The 24,315-nt window shown below is 40.0% G+C and overlaps 3 protein-coding genes and 1 non-coding gene across 6 annotated transcripts; 1 reads left to right on the forward strand and 3 right to left on the reverse strand.

The window, feature by feature from the left end:
• Positions 1-378: 378 nt before the first annotated feature.
• trnaf-gaa lies at positions 379-451 on the reverse strand. Its single transcript has one exon. It is a non-coding gene; the product is annotated as a tRNA-Phe (tRNA).
• An 11-nt stretch (positions 452-462) lies between these two features.
• On the forward strand, positions 463-5,304 carry LOC122827894. The gene is made up of 3 exons (XM_044110989.1): positions 463-765; positions 1,181-1,842; positions 3,950-5,304. The coding sequence occupies exons 2-3, from the start codon at positions 1,188-1,190 to the stop codon at positions 4,624-4,626; spliced, it is 1,332 nt and encodes a 443-aa protein (XP_043966924.1). The 5' UTR covers positions 463-765; positions 1,181-1,187; the 3' UTR covers positions 4,627-5,304.
• Positions 4,668-20,067, reverse strand: ttc37 (tetratricopeptide repeat domain 37). Of its 2 annotated transcripts, none has more exons than XM_044109377.1 (41): positions 19,862-20,067; positions 19,367-19,456; positions 19,113-19,256; positions 18,882-18,973; positions 18,175-18,250; positions 17,926-18,072; positions 17,682-17,780; positions 17,463-17,571; positions 16,407-16,547; positions 16,216-16,314; positions 15,904-16,028; positions 15,354-15,440; positions 15,057-15,160; positions 14,829-14,955; positions 14,463-14,642; positions 14,242-14,366; positions 13,918-14,168; positions 13,734-13,836; positions 13,451-13,633; positions 12,933-13,077; positions 12,771-12,849; positions 12,470-12,531; positions 12,319-12,375; positions 12,154-12,222; positions 11,171-11,245; positions 10,839-10,980; positions 10,625-10,718; positions 10,450-10,527; positions 10,226-10,350; positions 10,020-10,143; positions 9,434-9,658; positions 8,906-8,978; positions 8,716-8,769; positions 8,463-8,574; positions 8,182-8,310; positions 7,979-8,103; positions 7,692-7,856; positions 6,855-7,007; positions 6,171-6,301; positions 5,605-5,734; positions 4,668-5,482 (listed from the first exon to the last, which is right to left on the reverse strand). In XM_044109377.1, exons 2-41 carry the CDS (start codon positions 19,454-19,456, stop codon positions 5,402-5,404), a joined length of 4,710 nt encoding a protein of 1,569 aa, XP_043965312.1. In that variant the 5' UTR covers positions 19,862-20,067; the 3' UTR covers positions 4,668-5,401. The 2 variants fall into 2 exon arrangements, with proteins under 2 accessions (XP_043965312.1, XP_043965318.1); XM_044109383.1 differs by having other exon boundaries at positions 19,367-19,496.
• Positions 20,068-20,166: 99 nt separating this feature from the next.
• On the reverse strand, positions 20,167-23,779 carry arsk (arylsulfatase family, member K). Of its 2 annotated transcripts, none has more exons than XM_044109404.1 (9): positions 23,624-23,779; positions 23,425-23,489; positions 23,132-23,261; positions 22,885-23,044; positions 22,499-22,781; positions 22,226-22,397; positions 21,298-21,459; positions 20,998-21,213; positions 20,167-20,885 (listed from the first exon to the last, which is right to left on the reverse strand). In XM_044109404.1, exons 1-9 carry the CDS (start codon positions 23,658-23,660, stop codon positions 20,596-20,598), a joined length of 1,515 nt encoding a protein of 504 aa, XP_043965339.1. In that variant the 5' UTR covers positions 23,661-23,779; the 3' UTR covers positions 20,167-20,595. The 2 variants fall into 2 exon arrangements, with proteins under 2 accessions (XP_043965339.1, XP_043965331.1); XM_044109396.1 differs by having other exon boundaries at positions 21,298-21,522; positions 23,624-23,775.
• Positions 23,780-24,315: the final 536 nt, after the last annotated feature.

Raw genomic sequence — 24,315 nt, forward strand, 5'->3', positions numbered from 1 at the left:
CTGTCATTACTGTACAAACATATACAAGCAGTATGTCGTTTGCATTAAACGTAAATGGAGTAAAGAAACAGCAGAAAGAGAGCTTTGTGGAAGGAAAAGAGACTCATCTTTATTTCTTTACCCCTCAATAATATTGTTGTAGTCTGTGTAAATGAGAACATTAGAATTTTGTTTATTTAAAATTTATGTGGAAAGAAATAAAGATAAATGATCCTTAAACTATCGAAAATGGAACAGAAAAAAGTTGAGTATTTTTAGTCCTACAAGTCACTTTTAGGAGTGAAGTGGCGATTTCTTTTTTCTTTTATTAAGCAGTAAGATAAAATAGTAAGATATTTCCGATGATTATTAAAGCAAAATAATATAAAAAGGAAGGTCTGCCGAAACCCGGGATCGAACCAGGGACCTTTAGATCTTCAGTCTAACGCTCTCCCAACTGAGCTATTTCGGCGACGTGCCCATCCTCCACCCACACCAAATCAAAGGAGTTCATATGTCTTATGCGTGCTGGAGAACTAATATTTGCTGTTTTGTCAGAAGACGTGCCAAAGACAACACTTCTCTGTGACATAATGCAACTTTTTACCGACTACAAGCAACAAGCGCACATGTAACTTTGTTGTTATTAGACCCTCCCCCCTCCTTTAAATCAGCAGTTAACACACTGGGATAGTGAGATTATTTTCAGTTCTTTTAAATCGAAACTAACAGAACCGAAAGTACATGCTGTTTGTTTGGTTGACAGACTGCGACTTAAAACAGACGGTAAGTTCACATAGTTAAAGAAAATGTTTAGTGTTTCATTTGAGAGCTTTGTAAATGACTGAGACTGGCTAAAACGTTGCAGACACCGGAATTTATTTTTTATTATCTACCGAAGAAACAATAATAATTTATGTTATACCGTATGACAGCTGGGCCATGGAGGGTTGGGATAGTTGAGAAACTTAAGAGGTAGTAAATGGGCTACGTTTGCAACAACTATTCTCTTACTTATCTTATATAATATAAACAGGCTTCTGCTTCAATATTATGAGGAAGCAACTCTGTACAAAGTGTGTTTTATATAGCTTGGCAACAGCTTGGACTGTGTCACCACTGAGATAATGTAAGGTGATAATAACCATACTCAAATCAAACAATTACTATTTAACTTTCTTGTTCTCAATATTTTAAACAGGTTCACAATGTCAGTTCAGTTCTCTGGATGGGAGGTGGTGGACGATGGCGCCTGCTTTCCTGGCGTGATGCTGGATCCGGCACAGACGCCTCAGAACAAGGGCATCTACAAAATGTTTCACGGAACCAGCGTTGCCAGTGCACGGGCCATCATCGCTGGTGGATTCCAGCCGTCGTCTGGTGGCATGCTGGGAAAGGGTGTGTACATGAGCAGGGATGTGAAGAAGGCCTCTAACTATCCCTATCTGAGTACCTCTAGTAACCGTGTGATTTTAGAGCTGCGTGTTCGTGTAGGCCGTGTCAAACGCATAGACAAGGACAATCACCCTTTGCAGTACACCTGGAGCAGTAATGGCTACAACACCGCTTGGGTACCCCCCAACTGTGGTATGAAATCTGTGCCCAGCGGCCTGGAGGAGGACTGTGTGTTTGACCCTAAAAGGGTGACAGTTGTGGACATTGCAAAAGCACCAACCACCGCAATAGAAAAGGAGCTTCAGCAGCTTCTTGACAAAGCGTCTAAACATCCCAAGGGAAAAGCTGGTCACCATAAAGATGTTTGTCCGCTGTGCAAGAGGATGACCCAACAAGGAGCTCATCACATCAAGCAGAAGTGCTGGACGTGTGGTCAAGACATCTGTATTCTCACGTCCAAGCACTTCTGTCAAAAGAAACCTTGAGAGAAGCTGTGGGAAGAAAGAAAACATGAAGTTGAATGACAGTAAAATCAATCTGGATGATTATTATTGCTATGAACACGCTGACAAAAAAAAAAAACAACTTCTAAAAAATTATCTTCAGAGAAACCTGTCAGTCTTACTGAAAACCAATCATACTTATTTTTAATATGATCAAACCTGAAAAAATAGACTGATTTTTGTTTGTGTATGAGATCCTCACTTCATTAAGATTTCAATCTAAATCTATGTTTAGATTGAATAATTACAGTGATGTAAAGACATCTACTGCTAAGTATGAACTTGAACAAGTGACAAAATAAGAAAAAACGATAATAAATTTGCTTGTGGCTTATTCACAAACATATATTCTGTCTTCCTTCTGCTGACTGTCACCCCTCTTCTCTCTAAGATACTCACACATCTTTATCTGCTCAGTGTAATACAAGCAAAGTGGATAAAATTTAACTTTAATACGAGTTAAATTTAATTAAATGACAGAAAAGATGTGCTTATTTCTTTAAGTCATTCCTATGAGCACATTAATTATAAAATATTTTCTTAAACATTTATCTTGAAAATTTTCTCACAGCATCCAGCTGTCCACTGCTGGACTAAGCAAAATAATAGAAATAGTTTAGCTCTAGGACTTTGGCTTTTTCTCCAAAAATTGCTATGAATTGTTATGTTATAAACATTAATGCTCCACAATTGTTTCTGTACTAATAAAAATCCTAGAAATATGACATGCTTATGATTCACATTTAGCCCCTATTTACTTTTAATAGAAAAGTAAATAGGAGGTAAATCCAGTGACTAATTCCAACATATCTGCAAATATATTGTCCAACTGTGTGCAATTTCATTTGATGAAACTGCACACTATATTAGACTCCAGCAACCTCGATTGCACTTGTGTATAAATATGGAAAATGTAGAAGTGCTGCTCATCTTCAATGGAAATATAATAGTCCGTCCAACAAATTACCCTAGAAGTCATAAAATAAACAGTGGCCCGTACGGGGATCGAACCCGCGACCTTGGCGTTATTAGCACCACGCTCTAACCAACTGAGCTAACCGGCCATGTAAATCCAAGAGATGATTCTATCTATGTCATCAAACCGTATGTGTCATTTTCTATTTTTGTTGGCAAAACGAAACTTGGGACGCGGTGTAACTCCACTAGGTATGCTCTTACAAGACGAGAGAAAGTGAAAGGTATCCAACTCTCAGTGAACTGACAACTCTTCTCAACGACGGTAAGTTTTAAACCTAAAGGAAAGACATTATGCAGGATAATGTACTTGGACAGATACTTGTAGTGACTAAAGGATACAATGGCAGTGAGTTTGTAGAGCTTATGTGCAACGATGAAATGTAGTTGACGCAGTTTGTCATTTTGTAAGCCGGTTGGATTTCACTTCCTTATTGCTAGATGTGCAAAGACCCATGTGTTCACTTATCATTTTAGCTTTTCACTGACGTTTTACTTGAATATATTGTATGTTTTTATTAATGGCTCTGCTTTACAAAGACTTCTTAAGTAAATGGTCACGCACCTCTCATAATTATTGAAAAACATCGGTTAATATTGAAAAACATGTCGGTTAAGACACTCCTTTTTCATAGAGATAAAAACCAATTACACATATTTTCGGTATTAAACTAAATGTAGCAATAAAACGATAGCCCGTACGATCAGGCATAGCATTATGACCAGGTCACTAATGCTGTGTTGATCCCGCCTTCTGTTTCCAACAGGGCCTTGGTATTGTGGGTTAACAGAGGAACCATAATGGATGCCTTAACTGTTCCGTCATGATTTGACCTCTAACATCATAATTAGGCCCTTGTCAAACTTGCTTATGTATTCCCCCTGCTTGAACACATCAACTTTGACAACTAAATATTCCCTTGTGTCTTGATATATTCCACCTACAAAGTGCCATGGTCAGGATTTTATAACGTTATTCCTAAATTCAACATCTTAAAGCAGTTGACAGCAAAGCGTTGACATTCAGCCGTTCATGATTGTTCGATCCTTTCACAGGTGCCGATACTGTCAGAACGTGACGCTCCACCGCTACTGAGGCAGGATGTCACTGCAGTTCTTTGGCTGGGAGGTGACCTACGACGATGACTCTCCTCGTCTGGAGCTGGGGGCCTCACAAGAACCCAAAGACCGGGGCGTCTACACCATGTACCATGGCACCACTGTTGCCAATGCGCGTCTCATCATTGCCAATGGCTTTCTGCAGTCGACCAAGGGCATGCTGGGGAACGGTGTGTATGTAAGTCGTGACAGAAAGAAGGCAGAACGTTATCCTCTGAACATCAACGCTGCAGATCGTGTGGTGCTGAAGCTGCACGTGCGCGTTGGCCGTGTCAAACGCATAGACAAGGACAACCATCCAATGCAGTATACCTGGAGCAGTAATGGCTACGACACAGCTTGGGTACCCCCCAACTGTGGCATGAAAGCTGTGCCCAGCGGTCTGGAGGAGGACTGTGTGTTTGACCCAAGCAGAATAACGGTTGTGGACATTGCTAAGGCTCCAAACTCAGAACTGGAGCCACTTAAGCAGCTTGTCGCCAACAGTCTCAGAAAGCCCAAAGTTGCAGTTGGCAGTGGGGGTGCTGCAGCTGATTGTTCACTGTGCAACAGAAAACTACAGCAGAATTCTGCACATGTCAAGCAAGCGTGCTGGGGATGTGGGCAAAGCATTTGCACGCTAATGACCAAACATGTCTGTACAGTCAGGATTTAAGGGGAACTAAAATCTGATGGGCTCGATTCACTTAATCAAGTGAAGTGCAGGGAAACAAACCGAATGTAACGTAGGACAATAGATGTCTCTCAGGATACAGCTGTACTTTGGAAACAGCCTGGTTGCTTCTTTTTCTTCCACAAAGAACTGTGATGTGTTGTAATGTGCATCAACTTACGCCAAACTTTCTGATGATTTTACTGTTATATTTGATTATATATGAAACCGTTTTAATAGGATTATGTGTTGGTGTCAGTAGAAGACAATCTTTGATGAGCAAAATGTCTTTATTTCATGATTGCATGTTGTTTGGAAAAAAGAAAAAAACAAAACTGATTTCAGAGTCATAATGTGAAAAATAAAATAAATGACCTTACCCGCCCCTATCCAGTACTTCTTGTCATTTGGTTGTTGCGTTATATTATTGTAAATGTATTTTACTTTAAGTATGTCTCATTGTTTGAATTGTTCTTTATTGCAAACCAATTTTGTCCCCCGTCAGTTAAAACTTGTGACGTTATTACTAAAAGTCCAAACTAAAGTATTCTAAAAAATAAAAATAAATAAAACGAAATAAAATAATGCGAATGAATCAATAATTTGGATTTCAGATTCATCATGCCTTACATTCGTCTTCTTCTTTTTTTTTTTTTTTTTTTTTTTTTTACATTTTCTCAGCAGCATCCAAAAAAGGTTTAGTTGGTTGTACTGGAGAAAAGCAGAAATGAGCTTTTCTGCTAATTGCATTACATGCAAAGCGATGCAAATGTAAAATTCATGATGAGGAAGATGTTAGTTCTGTGTAAAAATCCAACAACCTTTGATTTCCATTCATTTTGGCGTGTTGCAGAAGAACCTGCACAGAGAACAGAGAACATGCTTACTATCAAAGCTGTGGTAAAGGTTCAATTCAAAATCAAGAACCTGTTCTAGAGTCCTAGTATGGATAAGGTGTTTCTTTGTTCTTTTTTAACTCACATTAAGTAGTTCTTGATCATTTTTGGCGTGCAAGTGTCTGAGGAGGTACCAACTCGCCACCTGCACCACCGTTACTGGGAAATCATCAGGTGAAACATAAACGGACCTCTCCAGCAAACGCCTCGTTTCCCTGCAGAACACAAAACAAAACGTATCCATACTAAGGTTTCTTGGAGATTTAACAATTACTGTTCTTACTAAAGTGTTGGTAAAAGGAAAGAAAAAGACAAACACGCAAAAAAAAAGTGGTAGTGGACAGAGGTGGAGATGTGACGTCATTGTAAGATTTTCAGAAACTCCTCAACTCGGCGATAACCATCAATCCCGAGATTATTTAGAACATGTTTCTGTCAAGGCAGAACGTTTTTCTTGGTAATTGTTAACCAACATACTGGCAAGACAGATGGTTGCATAAACCTAAAACTCTATAAATAATATTCAATCACTTCTGATCATGAATTACACATAAATATGTGATAAAATCCACTCAGCAGAACGTTCCAGAAAATTCTAAAGTTCTAGTACAGCTCCTAATACAGTGGAAACTACCAGGGCCAGGTTCTTACCTTGCAGTCATCTTGGTCACATATTGGAGCAAGGCCTGGAAGAGGAGGGCCATGGGAGAGGAGCCCAGCTTCAAAACCTCCGTAGTGGCTTCCATAACAAGGTCCTTCCACTCACTTCCAGGGAGTCCAGCCTGAGAAATAAACCAGAGTCTTTTTCTACATTTTATGTTAATATTCTAATCACATTTAACTTATTCATAGTGTGTAATATAAATGAAAGGATTGAGATTCACAACACAAAATTACTGGCCTGAAAGTGAGGTTTTATTTTTGTCGCAAATTACTGTTTGTGTGTTTTTGTCATGTAGGAAACTGCGGGCAAAAATTGCATTTGTTAAAAAAAAAAAATATTCTAACTGAAATAATAATAAAAAAAAGCAAATTTATTATTTGCGATACCAGAAAACAGTCATTTTCTGTTTTCTCCCTGCAGCCTGTACTTTTCATCTCCCCACCTGAGAGAAGCATATATCAGAATCGGCTCCATCTTTGGGAGAGCAAGTTTCTGTTACCAAACCGTTACCTTTAAAACATTGCACAAACATTAAGTGCCATCTTAAGCACATCTTCTATCTTCTGTCGTAACAGAAGATAGAAGAAAGTAATGACCACTAAAGAAATCTACGTTCACCTAGATCATAAATTAGAAACATTTATGATCTAGGTTTGTGCTCACAGACTTACCATGCAGGGTCCAAGAGCCAGCAGAGCCAGTCGGAGGAGGCTGGCTATCTGGAAGCTGTGTGCGCCCAGCTGCAGGGCAAGCTGTAGGCTCTGTCTGTAAGCCAGCACAGCCTGGACCAGGAGGCCCTGGCTACGGTACACATCAGCCAGCCACTAAAGAGAAGGAGAGCAAATGTCTCGTTGATTTATTCACGAGTAAACTCTGTTTTTACAAATCCGAACGGGAAATCCATCCCTGCTGAAAAGTTTGGCTGCATATTTATAGCGTTCCGTCTAGCGTGCAGTCAAGCTCCACAGAGCTCTGCTAATGAGCCAACGTCGGAGCTAAAGAAGAGCTGCAGGTCACCGGCGTTTCAGGACCGCTCCATGTTGAATATTTAAAAACAGACCACTGTTTTAACAGCACTGCAGCTGGTTTAAAAGTCAATTCTGCAACAATTTTGTGTCAAAAGTAAAACAGTTTTAAACAGTAACTGCTTTTACACAGGAAAGCTAAATAAATATTCTTTTAAATATAACTAATTGCAACTTTGTAAAAAGGAAACTGGGAAAGGTGCAGTTAAAATATATATATATATATATATATTTTTTTTTTACTTTTAAACACATCATTTCTCTGTAATTGATAAATCAAAGTTAACTTGTGCATGTCATGAACTACTTCTGGGTTCAAAGAGAAAAATGGGTATAGGTGGGTTGAAGATTTAGAAAAACCACAAATGAGCTTAGGAGCCCTAGCTGGTGGATTACGTGTTTTACTACATGAATATAGAGAGGAAAGAGTGGTTTGTTACTGCATCTAATTTGTACCACAGTTCTGTAATGATAGTCACGTACATGCCATGCTCCAATGTTGGTGGGGTTCATCATTACGACTTTGTTTAGCTGCTCCAGGACCTGCTCTGTAAGGACAGTACCACCATCGGCCATGAGGAGGCGCTGGCACTGAACCTGCGTCAGTGACAGCATCACTGCCGGGTGCTCGGGGGACACATTGAGAACCTGGAATAAACAAATGGAATTAGCCAACCACTGTAAGATTGTTGTTTTGCAATTTCCCCGTTTTTCATTGCAAAAATAAATAATTTGATGTGCATAGTAAATAAAGAGCATTTATATTTCACCTGTGTGCAGAGAGCCTCTGCTTGCTCCAGCTGTCCTTGTTGCATGAGACCAGACACAGCCTGCTGTAACACCCAGCCTTCCAGAGCCTGGGCTAGGGGGCGCTCCATCTCCTCCACGCTGCGCACTAGAAAGCAGAAATAGGTCGGCCTCACACGCAATAGACATAAAGCAACCAGAGGAGTTAAAGGAGACCAATATACACCTTTCTCAGAAACCACAGACATCAGAGTGTGTTCCAATGAGTGTCGGCGAGGAGCAGAGCCAGAAAGATAACAGGAGGTGTTTTCAGTGTGACAGGCTGCCATTAATCCAGCCCATGTTGCTGGATCATCTAAAGAAGAAAAAAAAACAAAAAAAACATTGGCATGTTCTAAACAAGTAAAGATATTACAATAAAAACCTTGATTTTTGCATTATTATTTTCAGTAGAACATTGTGAACAGGGTTTATATTCAACGTAGTTTAGAAGGTTTGTGTGGGTACCAGGGCAGAGCAGGACAGCTTTCTGCATGGTCTTAAGTGCATTTCTGTGAGGATCCTCTCCAGTGTGTCTCCCACAAGCCATTTGGTTCACGCCGCTGAACAACAGCGCCCTCTGAAGGCGCAAAAACACATGCACTTTTACTGGACAAACATGCAAAATCGACAGTGAAAGGTGTTTTTGTCGTAACAGAAGACAGAAGAAAGTAATGACCAATAAAGAAACAAAAAAGCAAATAAATCCACAGGCTTTTACCTTCCCTTTGGTCATACTAAAGAGACAGGCGATGTGGCCAGCTACTGCACCCCCCTGTAAGACAAAAAACCCAAGAATTATATAAAAAAGCATTTGCCTTGGATTATTACTGTTATTTAGATGACATTGTCTGGGTTACATTAAAGTCTGTCATTAGGGATTTGCTTTGTTTGGGTGTGCAGAGGTTTACCTGAGCCTTTCTGGGGTAGTATTGAGGTATCACTCTGGACAGAAGAGCCCAAAGGGAGGAATTTCCAGGATTACTGCAACAAGAATGAAATAGAAATGAAAGAAATACAGTAAAAAAATAAAATAACTTGACTCTATCTCAGACACCCTTTTGCATCCACGCAACCAATTGAACTTGTTTTAGTCATTATAATGCAGGAGAGAAGCGTTAAAAAAAAGGCAACCAAGCTAACATCTACACACGTCAATCTGTTGTCTGCAGGTAATGACAGAATGTTGTTTGAGTCAGTTCATATTAAAACCCAAAGATACAATCTTGTGTCCCAATAACTCATGTAAATGAGTCTTCTCACATCAAATCCTAATCTTATAAAAGTTTCTAAATGCAGCTCTGCACTCAATTATGCTGACTCGTCATTCCATCTCCCTATATTTGATCAGTTCGTCACAAAAATGCATGTAATAGACTGAACTAAAAATTCCTCTCCATTTCCTAAAGTAAAACAGTAAAGTGGACCCGGCAGCCTACCTGTGCACAGCTCTGGAGGCCTCTCTTTGCACTGCGCTGTAGTTGCCCTGAAGGGCCAGCAAGGAGCAGGTGAGCAGACATCGCTGCTCTACAACCCCCCCTGAGGCAGACCCTTGCTTTAGCAGCTCAGTCAGGGCGGCTGCAGCTAGCGTGGCGTCGCTGTGCACCAACCCCAGCGCACACAAGCAAAGCAGAGACTCTGAGATGGGCTCCTTTAACAATGAGCTGCCGACACAAAGACGAGAAACCACCAGCATGTTTTGGGAACGTTGACAGCAAAGATTGAACAGTTTCCAAATCAAATCCAAGAAGGAAACAAAAACAAACACACAATTTCCATTTTCTAATTCCAACACCTAGAGAACAATTACATGGAATGAACCTATTGTGATGCACATGCTTAAGCTTATTTATTGAAATAAATTGACTATTTCCCAACTTATTGAGATGCACACTGTTAAAGGACGCCTATAACAACATGATGGATTAAATAAGAGCATTGGATATGGATGAAATTGCAGAATCGAAAGCTGAATCAAAACAAACATTAAAATAATGTTTTGACAGGAAAACCTTTTGGCCTCACCATTTGAAAAGCAGCGTCTTGGCTGAGTCTAGGTTGCCCTGTTGGTGCTGCAGCATGGCCAGAGCAGTCAGTATGTAAGCCTTCTCCTTCTCATTGGAGGTCACAGCCAAGGCTCGCTCATACACTACCACAGACACAGAAACCCACTCGGTTTGGCAGTCAAAAACAGAGCAAAAGTCTCTGAAATCCTTTCCACTGCTCATTACCGCTAATGCTTTCTGGGTAGAGTCCTGCCCTGCAGTAGGCCAAAGCCAGCCCTACCAGGTCACTGAGGTCCTGAAGTGGAGTGGACTTATAAACCTGGACTGCTTCGTCCCACTGGCCCGAGTTGCTGCAAATAGGACATTTCTTTATAGAGTCGTCGAAGCTCACAGAATGTGCCTATAGACGGATAACCCGAGTTCATCATATCGATAAGCCAAATGGTTACCATAAAGCACGAGCGCAGCTGCCAAGAGAGAAGACCAACATTTCAGAAGAGGACGAGGACTGAAGAAGTTCAACAGCTCTGGAGGAAGGATAAGAATTAAGGAAATAGGTGTCAAGTTATTCATTTATGTGAAAAATGTACCCCATGTGCCTTTTATAATCACTGTAATTCACACCTTTGGTATGCTTGTAGGGCCTGCCTCTTCAGTTGCAGATGTTCGTTAAGGTAACCCAGCATAATAAAGGCGTCTGGGTCAGACTGGATTCGTTCTAAACGTGAAAGAAATTTAATTCAAAACAATCAGTCTGAAGTCGTAGCACATTAAAAAATAAATAAATAAAAAAGATCTCTTGACTCTTTGAGCTTCCCCACATTAATAAACGCTGGACCTGTGTACTTGCAGAGTGCTACATGAGCAGCTGAGATGGCATTCATTTGCACAATGTTGTAGCGGTACAGTTCACTGTCCCTGTTGCTCTTATCCAGGAGCGTGGAACAAACCCAGTAGGCGTAACCTTTGACTCCTTCCATCTGAGAGGGGAAAATATTACGTTTTGGAGACAATGGACACAGACAATGAACGGTCTAAAATAATAGGAAAACGTCAGCATTCCTAAGCTCAGAGCCAAAATGTGTGTGGAGTTTAGAAAGGTGAAGCAAAGATTACTATCTGGCTAATGAGTGGGTTTCAGAGCGGCGGAGGCTTTGAGCCGTCACCCACATGTGTGCTGAGCTCAGTGGTGTGCCTGAAAAGATCCATAGTGTCGTAGCTTCCCACGCGTTCTGCGATCAGCGCCTGGTGGGGATGAGAGAAACGGCAAACTATAATTAACATGGAAAAAAAAAAAAAAACACACACACACACAAAAAAAAAACAAAAAACAAAGAGTTGAAAAGTGTCACAGCCCCTTAGCATGGAGAGGGAGCCAATTATGAAAAATAAAATGACCTCATTACCACTGTCTTGTGTTGGGTATCAAGTAAAAGATGTACATGTTTATGTTCTATAGTGTGGATTATTGTATGCAGACAGAATCGGAAAAGTAACCCAGTAAAATTTGTGTTTTTATTCAAAGCTTTTTTCCACCCAGAGTTGAGAAACTAAGGCTGAGCTACATGCAACTCTAAACAACAGAGTGAAGTCAGCTGCCAGACCTCCACAGGGAAAGAGAGTTTTGTTTGTGAGCCTACAGATCCTCACAAAAGAAATATTTTACCCATAAAAACTGGCACTCTTTCTAAAAGAAGACAAGAAGAAATCAAGGAAGGAACAACAGAAATCCGGGTACTTGATGTAGGACACTGATAAGGAATAATATCTTGGCAGTTATATTAATGCAGTCCAGAAAATGCTTCATGATTGAAAAAAAAAAAAAAAAAACTATTTAGGTACAACCTGAGCAAAAGTGAGACTTTCAGCTTCTTCCATTCACTCCAACTATGTTTTACACAAACTGCTCCTTGCTTTACTAGCTTTCTGGTGACAGATTTGTTGGGAGAGAAAGGAGAGTTCAGGCACCTGTCAGAGGAGCGACGCTGACCAGAACCACAAGATATTACAACATCTACCTCAATGCTTCGAGGAATGTTGGCTTTCTTTCACCACAAGCTTTTAAGCGCTCGATTGACTTTGAACACGAGGACGGAAATGACGATTGTGAGACACAAACCAAAACACAACAGAAAAGGAAAACATGACAGTACCTGACCAATCCAGCAGTTGACATACAGTGGCTCCAAAGACTGTGCAATTTTGAAGGCTTCATGCGCAAGCTAAGACAAGAAATGCACAGTTGAGTAAAAATGTCAACCACCAATGATGAAAATAATCCCCAACATATTGACATGTAAAGAAAGTGACGACAGCACCTCTATGTTGTCCTTTGTTAAATACAGCGTACCAAGGTTTGTCCATGCGACAACATTCTGTACGGAAACCAAAAAGGTCACATGAAAAAAAAAATGAAATCAATGAATATATGACTTCAACTAGTCAGGAATGTAAGTTTGCAGTTCATACGTTTGGCTCAACTTCTATGGACTTGATGAAGCAATGCTGAGCCAAAGCATAGCTCTCCAGACCTGATGTGGTAAAACAGAAATATTTTACCTTTTCTGACATATAGCAAGAAAAAGAATAGAGGAAAAATATGAGCTTTTCCAATATGCTTAGAATGATTTATCTATTGTAGTAGATGGCATGTAACGTTTCATTTTAGAAGGTAAAAAAACCCCAAAAACAATCAGAATCAGGAGTAAAAATCAAAGCTCTTTGCTAAAAAATGATGGCAAATGCATTAATCCATTTTAAAAAGCCCTACCTCTGGACATGGAAATCACTCCCAAGGCATTCCAGTAGCTGTAGTTCCCACTCTCCATCTTGATAGCTTTTTTCAAGCACTGGTAGCAAATAGAAAATATAACAACAATGTGGTAATGATCAGTCCCTGGAATAAAAGCAAAAATATTATTTTTTTAATTACCTGCTGTGCCTTCTCCAGGTCCAGAGAGTTTTGGTGTTCATCTGTAGAGCGGGGTGAGTTTGTGGCCTGGTGGTAATAATTTAGCCCCAAGTCATACCAAAGGCTGGCAACCTCAGGCATCAGCTTCAAAGCATGGGCATAACACCTGGGACGTGAAAAAATAAGGTCGACAGCTTTCTTCCTCTGACATTTTAAAGTATTTATCATTACATATCATAGTGACTTGATTTCTCTCGAACCTTTCCACATATTCTGATGCCACAAACCCAAACGTCGTGTGTTCTTTATGAATTCTATGTCATAAAGCTGCACAATATAATGTAGCACACAGCCATGAAATTTAAGAAAAATTCAAATGAAGTACAAATGAAGTTTAGAAAAGTGTTGTGCATTTATATTTGTCCCCCCTTCACTCCTATACCCCTGAATAAAATCCAGTGCAGAAGTCTTGAGCAATCACTTAATCAAAGTAAACCTGTTAGAGGCCAGCATAATGTATGGTTAACGCCTTGCAGTACCTCTCGCCAGCTTTGAGTGTCTGAGCTTGGTTCAACACGTGATCCTGCGTGCTGGAGTCAAATCCAGACAGCAAGGTCGGCACCACAACTTGAGCTCTGCTTGGCGAAACAACTCTGACAGCGGTGCACGCATCTCCCAGCAGCTTCCACAGACAAGACAGGTCTGGTCGCAGCTGCACGGCTCTGAACGGAGCAGAAATGTCAATGAACAAACAAGGTCGCCTACAGAGCAGAGTGAGTACAGTATTACAGTTCTGGAGGTTAAATGTTTCCTGGTTATTGCCTGAAGAGGTTGTGTATGGATTGTTGAATGAGGTCAACGGCGCCTCCATCTCTGCAGTCCTCCATTAAACTCTTGGCCAAAGACAACTGACACTCCCCCAGGCCTTAACAACAAATCAGATACGTTGTCAGAAATGGGCAAAAAGGTGCGACAATCAATTATCCTCTGAAGCCAAATGTGAAACCTTTCAGAGCAGGAACATAGTCCTGCTGTGTTGTGATTTGCAAATACTCATCCACGGCTTCCTTGAACTTTCCCAGAGTCTGTTTGATGGCAGCTGCCTGGTAGACGCTGTAGATGGAGCTGGGCTGGAGCTGATGTGCTTTGCCGAAGGCCTTCAGAGCTGCTGTGAAGCTCCGTCGGTTGAGGTAGGCCTCACCTAAACATTCCCAACAAACCCAGTCCTCGGGATCTGCCCTCAAAGCAGCCTGCAAGCTTTAAAACATCAGCATAAGTAAAACATCGGAATTAGAGTCCTAAAGCGTTAGTTCAGGTTTAAGATTATTACTCCGCTATGGCTTGTTGGTGTTCTCCGGTCTTCAGGTAGTACAGGCCTCGTCTCATCCAGGCCCACTTAGCGGAGCCCGGTGTGGCTTTCTCCGTCACTGACTCGAGGGTTGCCAATGCACTGTCCTGTGACATGACAGGGTTGGAGGGGAACTAGAAGGTTTTTTTTCCCCCCGATGCTAAATGCAAACAATACAAGTAACTTCCTGAAATGATACTGACCATATCTCCCTGCCCCATGCTGAGATCCACCAAAGCAGCTCCAGATTCGGCATCGCCGCTGTTTAACTGGAAAGCCTTCCTGTAGCACCCCTGTGCACGAGCGACGTCATTTGCCACCTCCCGGTAATAATGGCCAAGGTAGCGAAATGCACAGCCGAGATGCGGATCTAACTTTGCTGCCTGGAATGGACAAATGGAGCGCAAACTTGAACACCGCAGAGCTTCGCAAAAACACTGGTATGATCTGAAAACTCTTCAACATGAATCTTGAAACCGTACAATTTAGAGAACTTAAAGTAACACACGCATCGTTCCATCTAACGCAGTCTGATCCTTCAATTCTCCATCCAACGTAATCATACCAACCTTTAACAGGTGTGTGTGAGTTTTACTCCGGTCTTTACGGGTCTCTGAGCCCATATCCCAATAAAGTTTTCCAAGGAAGAAGAAGTACTCTCCGCTGTCCGGGGTCTGCTTTGTAGCCTGTAAGAAGCTAAACAGGAAGAGAAATATGAAGAGATATGACCAATGCTTGTGTGAACTGCCTTCCTGATATGTTTACTTCTATTTATTTATTTATTTTATTTTTTTTACCTCTGCTCTGCTAGCTGAAGCTGACCTTCTGCTAAATGTGCCAGACCTCTCAGAGCCAATCCCTGGGGCAGACTTGGGTTGGAGACTTCCAGCTCTGACAAAAGCTGTTAAAAATAAATCACGTCAATAGCGTAGCTCCCTGTTTGGGCTAATATTGGTTTCCAGCAAGAGTTATCATTATTTTATAGTATAGCCTGAATTATTTAGTTGATATTTATCTAATACAATACTGCACTTTTTCTGGTGATTGTAAGATAACGTCCCACTGATATAAATCAGGGGGAAAAAGTTTTCAACCTTGAGCGATTGATCAATCTGTCCTTTGTTGAGGTATGCACGTCCTTTCAGGGCTAACAGAACCGGATCTTTTTCAGCCTCAGTAATCTTAAAAAAAAAAAGGGGGAAAAAAAAGGAAAAAGAATTAGAAGTGCAGATATGCATCATATATCTGCACAAAACCATATATATGCATAACAATTTCCCACAATAATTCTTCTCTAAACTTTCTTTATCTGTTGAACTATTTATAGAAGACACTTTATTTAAAAACAAATGTTCTTAAAATGGAAATGTTGTTTTGGCATCTAGCAATAAAATACCATACAAATAAGCTCTAGAATACATGAAGAACATAGCTAAAAGAATTAGTGAAGTAATCCCACACAGTCATTTATGCTCCCTCCCTCCTCAGCAAAATACAAAATTACGCAGAAAACAAAGAATCCTGTCACAACATTATAACATATCACATATTTATCTAGAAATGTCCATTTCCCTGGGGTGTTTTGTATTAAAACTAAGTTTGTGTGATATATATATATCATTTGTAGAGCATGAATCAGAAAACCTGTGAGAATGTCTCCAAAGCCTGACTGGCAGCCTGCTCTCCCTCACTTCTCACTAAAGCCTCCAGCTTCAGTCGAAGGAGTTTGTCTCGCAGCTCCTTGTCTTCAGACGTACAAACATTTAGGCCTAAAAGAATGAAATAAGCCAAGACACTGTATAATTTTAGCACACAAGCACCTCCTTTGAACTTCATCTGACTAGAACCAATAGTGACCACTGACAGATGAAGAAGCTAAGACCATTCATAACCCAGATACAGTGAGATGTTTAGTCAGGTTAACTTAGCAGCACCAACAACAAACATAAAACACACCTTGTGAGCATGAAGCAGTGCTCTCAGAGTGTCTGTGTATTTTAAACTGAGCCTCAGCCAGGCTGTGCCATCCCGTTGCTGAGCTCATTTTCTTTATTCCTAAGAAAACAGAATAAATGGCTTAAGGACAATTGGAAGAACTGTAAACAACAACTGCATAAATAGCAGAATGCGCTAATGTGAAAACTAACCTTTTTCCAGGTCATCAACAGCTTCGTTATACCTTCCCTCCAGAAGAGCCTTGGTACCCAGACCTAAGTGACCCAATCCACTGTTGGGGGCCATTTCCAGGAGTCGGGAAAAACAGCCGACTGCGTCCTCACCCATGTTATCTTTAAAAGGAAAGCAAACATTTAATCAGGTTAGCCATTTCATTTTACCTTTACATAACCCAATTAGAGAAGACATCTTAATTTCCCACATGTAAACCTAGTGAATTTAAAATGTCCTAACTAGTAGCACAACACAAAGGGAATTCAAAATTTCAAATTTTAAGTTCAAAATCCCTTTGTGTTCTGCTACAAGTGGAGATTTTACTGATATGATGCTAAACAAGCAAGTTTAAGGACTGGAAAACATAAAGACGATGGAAGAGACTGACAAATTTGCTAAATGACAAAAAACCCCCAACAATAATAATATGTTTTTAGCCATCTCTAAGCTCTAAAGAAACATACTGAAGTCATAATAAAGTAATAACATCTCAGAGTGATCTGGACGGAGTCCAGTGAATCTGTGAAGGGGTTTAAAAATTATTGTGGCAGTGAAACATCTTTCCATCCTCAAAGACTTTAAGATGAGAAAGGGTAAATTATCAAAATACACTAAAGATAGGCCCATCTCACAAACACGATTCTTCTTTGAATTAAAATAAGTTTATCTTTAAATTTGCTCGCCTCAACTGTGACTCCCCCAAAAACAGGTTCATATTTGAGAGATGAACTTTTCTGCTCCTCCTCCTTCTGCCTAATAATATTTGTGACACAATGTTTGCTACAACAGAGGGACTGATATCCAGCCAACATTGTATAATTTCTATTACATAGTTATGACCAAGTTATAACATTGACTCTGCATTGTTTAATGTGTTTGATGCCAATTTAAATTATAAATAAACTTAATTTGATTTTGCTTTTAATGAATGAATTTCACCGTTTCGGAAGGAAACACTTCGATTACCTGAAATAGTTACTCCATGTGGCAATAAAAAGCATCTAGTGAGCGCGTGTAAGACAACAGTAGCTTACTTGTTTTGAGATAGTGGCTGCAAAGGACCTCTAGAGGATAGGTTTGGTTTGGGTACACAGACGACATGGACTGACAAGCCTCTTTCATTTTGCTTTCTTCGTGTGGCAGCTGCAGTAAAAGCAGATTTACAATGGAAAGGCCCTTTCATGAAAAACACTGCGAATACGTACGTTCTTTAAGCGTCAAAACGAGGCCGACACAAGAGAGGGTGCACTTACTTTCGAAAGACATTTAATATAATCAGCCGAGAGCTTCTTGTGCTCCTCTCCTGGCACGGGCTCAGTGAGAATCATGGCCTTCTCGAACGCCGTTATCAACTGATCACCACAAAATGAAACACAGCAGGCGCATGTAAACAACTTAAACCGGCTGTAAATTCCCAAGATTACGGTAAGTACATATTACAGTACTTTGCCAATTACACACAGCTGAGCAAATGCCAACATGTGAGGTAAAGCTTACATGCTGTTGAGTCTCGTTGTCCTGCTCCTCGTCATTGATGCAGTCGGAGAGGAGATGGGTCATCTTTTGCAGTAACTGCACCAACTCCTTCTTATCCACACCCTCTTCCTCCTTCAGCTGGACGAGCTGGAGCCAAACCTTAGCCAGCTGTACACAAACACAGGAGAGATTAAATTTATGGTGTGAAAAATATATATTAGTTAGTTGTTGCCACCAAATCTGCATGCTAGACATTTGAAATGCACACACCTTCAAATATTCCCTGTCAGACTGGTAAATATCCGACAGCTTTTTGATCATGTCGTAGCTTTTAGTTTTATCCGTCCTGTGAACAGAGAGAGCATAAGAGACAGAAATGTGCCTTTACACAACAAGGAACATAAAAAAAAAAATAAAAATGTAGTTGTACGATACAAACATATGAAATAATGAGTATGAATTTTCAAGAGCTTATTTCTAAGTGTTTCTTTATGAGAATCCTACAAGTTTGAGATGCCAATGATGCCTGGTTGGCTACCGATTATCAAAAACCTGCAGTCAGCTGCTTAAAGCTTGTGGCTTTAAAACAGGGTCATCAAAATAAAATTCACAAGTGGCACACCCTCAGTTTTTGTGTCATATTTCTGTTTTTTTGTGACCAAAAGCAGAAATATGTTTCTGTTTTTGTGTTGTATTCCCAAACAACCAAAGTCAAAATTTGCTCATGTAGGTAGGAACAATTCAGCAGTCAGTGAGCAGCAATAGGTGAGGGAGGGGCTGTCTGTTCTGCATGCTCTAAAAAAATACAGAGATAACTGTGGTCACTCCAGCACTAATATTAAGAGTAGTTTAATAATCGCAGAAAATGTTTAGTGTATTATTTTAGTAGTTTTAAAGCTGAGTTAAACACATTATATTATATTATATTATATTATATTATATTATATTATACTATATTATATACACATATTACTTACTTTGCATAAAGCTCCACAAGCCTCTGGTAGACACTAGGCAGCTCATCTTTGAAATCCCACTGATCAGTATTTTCATAAAGATTTGCTAAACCCTGCAAATATACACATTACTGAAATAATTGAAAGTAGCACAATGCAAAACACTCTGTGTGAAAATAATTTGCATAAGGCTACATGGTTTCAGGGTTGGGCATCCCAGTTCTAGATGAAGACACCTGGAGATAAACTTACCTGCCAGGCCAGCAGCTGCTCAGGCTCCAGCTCCACCGCCTTCCTGTAGGCCGCTTGTGACTGATCGGGTTGTTCCAGTTCACTGGCTGCCTTGCCGATGAACACCCAGGCATTGTAATTGTTCTTTTCAAGTTTCAGAACAGCCTGAAACCACATTTAGGAGCGCAAAATCAGCTCTAACACCCATCTTCCTCCCAGTAGGTGGACTCCATTAGCTGTACTTCTCAAGAGTATTGGGAACCAAGGCAATTTACCTTGCAGTGCTTTAAGACTTCTTTGAACTCTTTGTTGTTAATGGCCTCTCTGGCACTTTTCAAAGCGGCTTTCACTTCTTTATTGGACATCTTTAGGAGGCAGACATTTACAGTGAACACTGAAAGAATGCTACAAAGCAATTTCCAACTATTTATTAGCAAGAAGCTACAAGTTGGATAGTTAACATACCACAGACTGAAATTATACCAATTACACCAAATGACACCAAATTCAGGCCAACTATGTGCTGCATTTTATTGGTGCTGCGAAACAGCAAATAAATAGTCTATTTCAAAGGCCGATAAAGTGAGTTTTGGGTTATTTAAGCTCTTATGAGACAGATGTTCTAGCCCATAGTTAACAGCAGCCAAATAGGATTAATTTAAATAAAAAAACCCCGGTGCTTATTTTAAGATGTACAACTGGCTTGGTTGAGCTGAAAACAGCTGTAAACTATACAATTATAAATAAAAATCTTTGCATAAAAAGCTTACTGTTTACAGACGACTCCAGGGCTCGCACGAATGAGACGGAAGTAATACCTGCTGCGTGGCGGATTTTTCAAAATAAGATGACTTGTGATTTGACACAAAAACAAACAATTTAAAGTCTTTTAAAGTTCGTGTGTAGAGCAAGGGATGTGTCAAGGGTGGAAGCAATTATCCAGGTTTAGTTAAAGATGAATTAAATTGAATCAAGTGATGTTATCCTGAACATATGGACTTTAAGGGGCCATAAACAGTTTTGGGTGGCCCCACGTTAAGATGAGTTTGTCACCCACCAGTCACCACAGCAGCAGCATTTTAAACAACCCAATTTTATTGGTAGCATGTTCTGCATTTGTCATCCTTAGTTTTATTTACTCAAACCCCAACAATTCAATTGACCATACCACATAATTTGCTTTACTTGACTTCAATACACCTCACTTTGTTTATAAAATAGCAGTAAGTGAAGTGCCTTCCACACCTCCTGATTTTTGTTTATCTTAATGCTTTTAATTTTACAACCAGGTCAGCACATTTTATAGGTGATTTTAAACAACAAAGAGGCAGAACATTAGAGTAAAATAAAAGATACGATTGCCTGACACCAATCTCTATACATATGTAGATCATAGTTAGAAATACAATAGAAAAAGCCTTTACTGACCTGCCCAACTGGTGCAAATGACACATAAAACAAAAGGTTAAAGTAATTTTGCAGCTTAAAAACATTTGCCATCGCTTTAGTTAAAAAATGTCCTTGAAGAGCCATGAAGCCATGTATCAACGGCTTTTTCATTGGCCAGGATGTCCTTTTGCCAGTCCATGTGCCACCTGAGGTTAGCAATGACCTCCGTATAGTTTCTCCCCAAACTATCCCGCCACGCAGCAAACTGGTTTTTATTGTAGAGATGGACAGCCAAAGAGACTTTTGGATAATCTACAATGCTGCGCAACAGTTTGTCCAGCTGAGCCTGAACGTCTAGGAATCTGAGAACCACATTGTGCAGCTCATCCTTGTCCACTGTGACATCTGCAAAAGAAAGGATACAGAAGGGGCATTCAAAACCGGCCATCGTTGTGAGTTTCTCTAAAGGTATTTATGAGAAGTAAGTGAAATAGTTTGCATGGCTAAAAAAACTCACTGAAAAGTTGCGGGGGGACACTGATTCCGTCTGCATAGGCAATGTATTTCCAATGTCCAACTCTAAGCATATATGTAGAGGCATTGGCATTGCATCCATGATATTCACTCAATACCCACTCTGGGTGTTCGTTCTTGGACACATTTCTGGATGTGGATATCAATGGCAGGACAGAGTGGCCACTTAAATTCCCCACAGCTGAGATACCAGCAATCTCTGTAAAGCAAGCAAAGAGTTCAAACGCTGAAGATGTACGTCTGCTATTGCCGAAACTTAAAACAGGTTTTTCTCCTTTCCTACCAAGCACAGTGGGATAGAGATCAACCAAGGACACAAGCTGGTGGACCTGCAGCCCAGACTTTAGCCCAGGACCCATGAGGAGGAGGGGGACACGAGAACTGCCTTCGAACATTGACATCTTATAGAACTGCCGATGCTCCATGGCTAGCTCTCCATGGTCGGCTGTGAATATCAAAACAGTGTTGGCCAGCAGGCCTTTCTCCCTCAGAGCTGAAATCACCTGACCTGAAGAGTGGTGATCAGAATCAGATGTCTGGAGCATGTTTCACAATATCTGTACTGTGGAAAAGACAATAAATTAAAATGTTCTTTTAAAACAATAAATATATTTTCCCCTTTGCAGGCCACGATGCCACAATCCCTCTGTTGTTGCTGCTGCACCTTTTCCTACAACACTTTTTTCTTCCACTTAACTTTCAATGAACAAGGCTGGATAAAGACCTCTGGGAACAACCAGCTTCTTAAGAAATGTTCTTTTGTGACGTTCTCTCCTTGTGGAGGGCGTCAACGGACATCTGCAAGACCTACTGACTGACCTTTGAAGACCATTTAGAGGCTCTTCTTAGAATTAGCTGATTAGGGTGTGAAACCAGATGTTTCCACAATTTGACTTTTAAGTAAGTTAAATACATTTAGACAATGGTTTGTTGGTTTTCATTTTCTGCAGTGTTGACATATTTCACTGTTTGTGTAATGAATCACTGTAATATGTGAGTTTCACAGTCTGAAACAACTGACAAAAAAAAGAGATGCACTTGATATGTACTTGTCAATGCTTTCATGAATAAATAGGAATACTCTTGTCTTCATTTCTGTTGGAATCAAGTTTTCTTTTTCTTTTTTTTTTATGTGCCCTGTAGTCCTTACCACGCTTTAATGTGTCAATAATCTTACTCCAGTTTCTTCCAAACTCTTTCTCTCAACTAACCCAGCATGGCATCTGCTTCCGCACACATGGCGTAGTAGAAGGTCCGAATGTTTTTGATTTCCTCCTCAGTGAAGTTGCTGCTGCAGTTTTTGGTGAAGGTGGAGTAGTAGTCAACAGGATGCATGGCAGCTATAGGCAACCATTTAGGAACCGAGACAAGCTCAGAAGACACCTGTGAACACGGAAAACAAAAGTTATTCAGTGAAGTGGTGCAAAGTAATCAAGGTGTAAAACAATACTGATAAATAAAGAATAACGATAAAAAGAGAATGCCTTTGTGAGCCAGTATGGCGAGCTACGGAACGTGGATCCTCCAGCTGTAGGACCCAGAGATTCAGTTCTATAGGGATGAGGCAGGTTGAGGCCGAGATAAAGAGCAAAAGGTTCTTTTGAAATGGCAGCTGTTTGGCGGATCCACTGAGCAGCTTTATCTGTGTTCTTCCAGTCTTTTTCCATAATTCTTCTGGTTGACATGTTGCCAATAAGTTGGGCAACAGGTCGGCCTTCCTGGCGAAGAAGGAACTGGACATCTCGAGTCCAAGCCTCGACTCGATTACTGCAGCGCATGGGAAAAAAAAAAAAAAATTATGGGTAACGACACTTATGGGTAACGACACAATCAGGTCTGTCAGAAAAGCCTATCATTGTGTCTTACCCACCTGACTGAGTGACTCCCTGAGGTGTAATCCAGCTTTCCCAGCATCTTCGTACGATATCCGTTCCTCTCCAGCAAATCCATCCACGTGGTTGAGTTTGCATCTAAGCACTTGTAGTTGTTCCAAGACTGACTGAGGTGAACATACTGACCACTCCACATTGCTGCAGAAAAGGATGAGGAAATCAATCAGATATCTCTTCGTTTGAATATCATGGAAACGTATTATTATTATTTATAACTAAATGTACCTGCTCTTGAAGGGCAGCAGATGGGCGAGTTTGTGTAAGTATTGAGGAAAACAGAGCCCAGCTCCCGGAGATAATTTATATACGGGAGCCGCACAACTTTGCTGCCTGGTTCAAACGATAGTCGACCATCCTGAAACAAACACACACACAAACACATAAGTACCAAGTTTTAATATAAAATAAAAATAAATAAATAAATAAAAAAATGAGGGTGATGTAATGCAGCCTAAAATACAGAATATCACTGTTCACAACGCAAAACATCAAACTTGTAATAAACAAATCATACTTACAAATGCGTCACTCATCACCATAACAATGTTCGGTCTGGTAACGTTCTGGCTGCTTTCACCACAGCCTCGGAGGAAGAAAATAAAAGCCAACAAAAACATTTTATCCCTTTTATTAATATCCTTCAAAATAATGCATTTTCTTAGGTCAAATAAAGCATTTGTCAAAAAGTAATTAAATTAATCGGCGCAAAAATAAAACCTTTTTCCCTGTCGAGATTTTCACCGAAGGGATTCATATCCGGGTGGAGTTTTCAAAATAAGAGTTTTCTTAACGTTAACTTTCCAGCAACGGCACTTGAATGTAATAGGCTTGGAGGATTAGATAAACAAGGGAAAGTAAAACAAAAATAACACAACTATGCAATATTTACCACCTTTAATGTTTTAAAAATAAAAAGAGCTCTTACAAATTACAAACTAAACACGGTTCAAACAAACTTTTTAACATGGCAAATGAAAACTCTAGAGGGCAGCATTTATCTATGTACCACAATATTGCTGAGCAAATTCTGCAGCCATCACAACTATTTTTGTATATTTTGTTGTATTAGTGAAATTGCTACTGTTAGCATGATTGTAAGCAACTTAATATCTAGTTATGGTAAATTACCAAATTTGTAGTTGAGTAATGATGCTGAAGAAGACATGTGATTCAAAACTCCTGACTTGTGATCAATTTAAGAGTGATCACGCTTACTTTCAAGGACTGTGAGATGGGTTTTTTTTTTTTTTTATCTTTATTGTGAAATCTAAAGTAATTGAGTTGATTAAACTTCAGCTGCACTGTCCTGCTCTGAACAGAAAAAAATATATGCACAACTTTATATTATGAAATGTATGAAACCTTTATTCTATTAAAGAAAATACAACGTTTTGTGGCGGAGAATTCAG

Source organism: Gambusia affinis, linkage group LG03 (assembly GCF_019740435.1).
Source record: "Gambusia affinis linkage group LG03, SWU_Gaff_1.0, whole genome shotgun sequence".
In the NCBI taxonomy this organism is placed as follows: Eukaryota; Metazoa; Chordata; class Actinopteri; order Cyprinodontiformes; family Poeciliidae; genus Gambusia; species Gambusia affinis.